Here is a 2843-nt window from a genome sequence, read left to right on the forward strand (position 1 = left end):
TTTAGCCTCTATTACTTTCTTTACCATCCAGCAAGCTTGCTGTGGTATTGATATGTTAGTGATTTGCTCCCCTTTGATTTAATATGTGTGTATCCATCGAATCCACAGCTTGTCATGCTTGTGTGCTAAGTCCCAGCAAGCCTTTGCTATTATTGCTTTGTTCCAAATCTTCAGGTTGGTGAGGTTAAGGCCACCCCCAGCTTTGGGTAAGTAGACTTTATCCAACGCAACCAATGCTTTCTTTGTAATTTCATTGACCGTCGAACATATGTAGGACCTACACAATCCCTCAATAAGCTTGATCACTTTTGTAGGTATTACAAACAATTGTGCCAGAAAGCTTGTATATCAAACAAAACACTCTAAACTAATTGAGTCCTCCCAGCATAAGACAAAGTCTTAGCAGTTCAAGAAGTAATTCTAGCAGTCATTTTTTCAATGAGAGGTTGCCACTGAAGAACACTGAGCTTCTTGGTAGACAGTGGTACACCAAGGTATTTGAAGGGCAATTCACCAGCAGAAAGGCCCAAATACTGCAGTATTTGCTGTCTATAGTCTGAGGTAACCCCTCCAAAATAGGCTTCACTCTTACTTAGATTTGCTTGTAGCCTAGAAGCTTGAGTGAATTGGCAGAACTTCTGTTAAATTGCCTGTACTAACTTCATATCCCCTATAGCAAATAGTAGCAAATCATCAGCAAAACTAAGGTGAGTAATCCCTATTCTGGCACATCGAGGGTGGTATTTGAACTCTTTTTCCATCTTGAGACGAGCCAGGTTCCTTCTCAGATATTCTATTGCTATAGCAAACCGGAAGGGTGATATTGGGTCACCTTGCCTTAGTCCCTCGGCAACATTGAAGGGTTCTGTTGGCTCTCCATTAACTATGATGGAGTAGCTGACTGTTTGTATGCACTTCATTACCCAAGAGATGAATAACTGAGGGAATCCCAATTCTTCCATAATTTTTTTAAATATGCCCATTCCACAGAGTCATAAGCTTTTTGCAAGTTAATCTTGATCATACATCAAGGAGAAATGTTCTTTCTAGAATAGGCCTTCACCAACTCATGTGCTAAAATTATATTATTAGCAATCCTCCTCCCAGGTATAAACACTGCCTGAGCTTCATTGATAACTATGTTAATGACTCCTTGCATTCTTGATGCAAGGATCTTGGAAACCAGTTTATATAGAACAGTGCAACAAGCAACTGGCCGGAATTCCTTAACAATTTTTGGCTTGCTAGTCTTAGGAACCAGTGTAATAGCAGTATAATTAATAGCTCTATACAGTTTCCCAGTAGCAAAGAACTCCAGGATAGTTCCAATAATCTCATCCTTGATAACTGGACAAGCCTTCTTGTAAAAACATGCATTATACCCATCAACACCAGATGCCTTATCTTCTCCGATGGAGCATAGCCCTTCATAGATCTCTTCTTCAGTCACATATTTACATAGTGAAATTCTTTGTTGTTGTGTAAGGTTTGGTCCTTTTTGAATCACCAATTTATCTATAGCAGGAAGTGAATGTACAACAGACCCCAACAATGACTTGTAGAAAGCCACAATCTTTTCTTTGATGGTTTCAGAATCATTTAGCCTGTTTTCAGTAATAAAAGTAAGTTTCGGGATTTGCTTTCTCTGACTCCTTTCTTTCATAACAGCTGTAAAGTACTTTGTATTAGAATCTCTTAGCTTTATCCATCTTGCTCTAGCTTTTTGTTTCAAGGCTCCTTCTTTGATCAATCCCCACTTCTCCAGGTTTTGTATCAGTCACTTCTCTTCTAATAGTAGTTCATCAGAGAAATTAGTAGTTATGCTCCTTTGAACCCTATCAAGATCAATTCTGGCTTTCTCAATCTTCTTCCTTATGAATTTGAACTCTTCAACATTTAGTTTCCTAAGCATTGGCCTAAGTGTTTTCAGTTTCAACCAAATATTCTGCATGTTCTTACTGTGTATTCTCTGTTGCCATATTTGCTGAACACTGCTTAAGAAGCTCTCATGCTCAGCCCACACATTGAAAAATTTAAAAGGAGTTTTCCTGGTTCCTTGGCTAAAAGTTAAACATAGGTTCATGGGAGCATGGTCAGAGATGAAAGGCACATCATATGTAGTAGCAGCATGCCCCCATTGCATCATCCACTCATAATTGCCAAACATTCTATCAATTCTGCTCCATATTCTGTCACTCCCATCTTGCTTATTAGACCACGTGTAATATTCACCCTCCCATGCCAATTCACTAAGTCTCAAGTCTTGGACACACTTATTGAAGTCTTGAATTTCAGCCATGCTGATTGTATTTCCACGCATCCTATCTTGTAGTTGTAGTACAGAGTTAAAATCTCCTCCAATTGGCCATGGTGCGGAGATCTTTCGCCCTATCTTTGTTAAACTTTCCCATAATTGCTTCCTTCTCTCTATAGTGTAGAAGCCATAGACTACTGACAATATACACTTTTGATCCCCCATAGTACCTTTAACAGAGCAATGTATAACTTGTGCTTCTACTTTAAGTAAAGTAACTGAGTAGTAGTTTGAATCCCAGATCACTCAAATTCTTCCATTCACTGCATCATTATAGTTAGTAAGTATCTCCCAGCCAGGGGCAATGTGGCAGCTTACTCTCTTTACTTTATCCTCTTTCACTCTAGTTTCAATAATACCTGCAAGCTTAATATGTTGCGGAAGCCAAATGTATATAGTGTGAATAAGTCACAACTACTATACCAAAAATTATGACAGCCACCAAATAATAAATAAGACAATAAAACAACAATAAAGGAAACACCAGAATTTACGAGGTTCGGCTAATTTTGCCTACTCCTCGGACACA

General features: G+C 38.7%; 1 protein-coding gene across 1 annotated transcript; it reads right to left on the reverse strand.

The window, feature by feature from the left end:
- Positions 1-1777: 1777 nt before the first annotated feature.
- On the reverse strand, positions 1778-2479 carry LOC142180953 (uncharacterized). Its single transcript, XM_075253058.1, has one exon. The coding sequence runs from the start codon at positions 2477-2479 to the stop codon at positions 1778-1780; it is 702 nt and encodes a 233-aa protein (XP_075109159.1).
- Between the last annotated feature and the right edge of the window lie 364 nt (positions 2480-2843).

The sequence above is a fragment of the Nicotiana tabacum genome, chromosome 5, assembly GCF_000715075.1.
Source record: "Nicotiana tabacum cultivar K326 chromosome 5, ASM71507v2, whole genome shotgun sequence".
In the NCBI taxonomy this organism is placed as follows: Eukaryota; Viridiplantae; Streptophyta; class Magnoliopsida; order Solanales; family Solanaceae; genus Nicotiana; species Nicotiana tabacum.

What these genes read in the sequence shown, in the direction of transcription:
- LOC142180953 (XM_075253058.1), bottom strand. Translation starts at nt 2,479, where the DNA reads ATGGGGGATCAAAAGTGTATATTGTCAGTAGTCTATGGCTTCTACACT.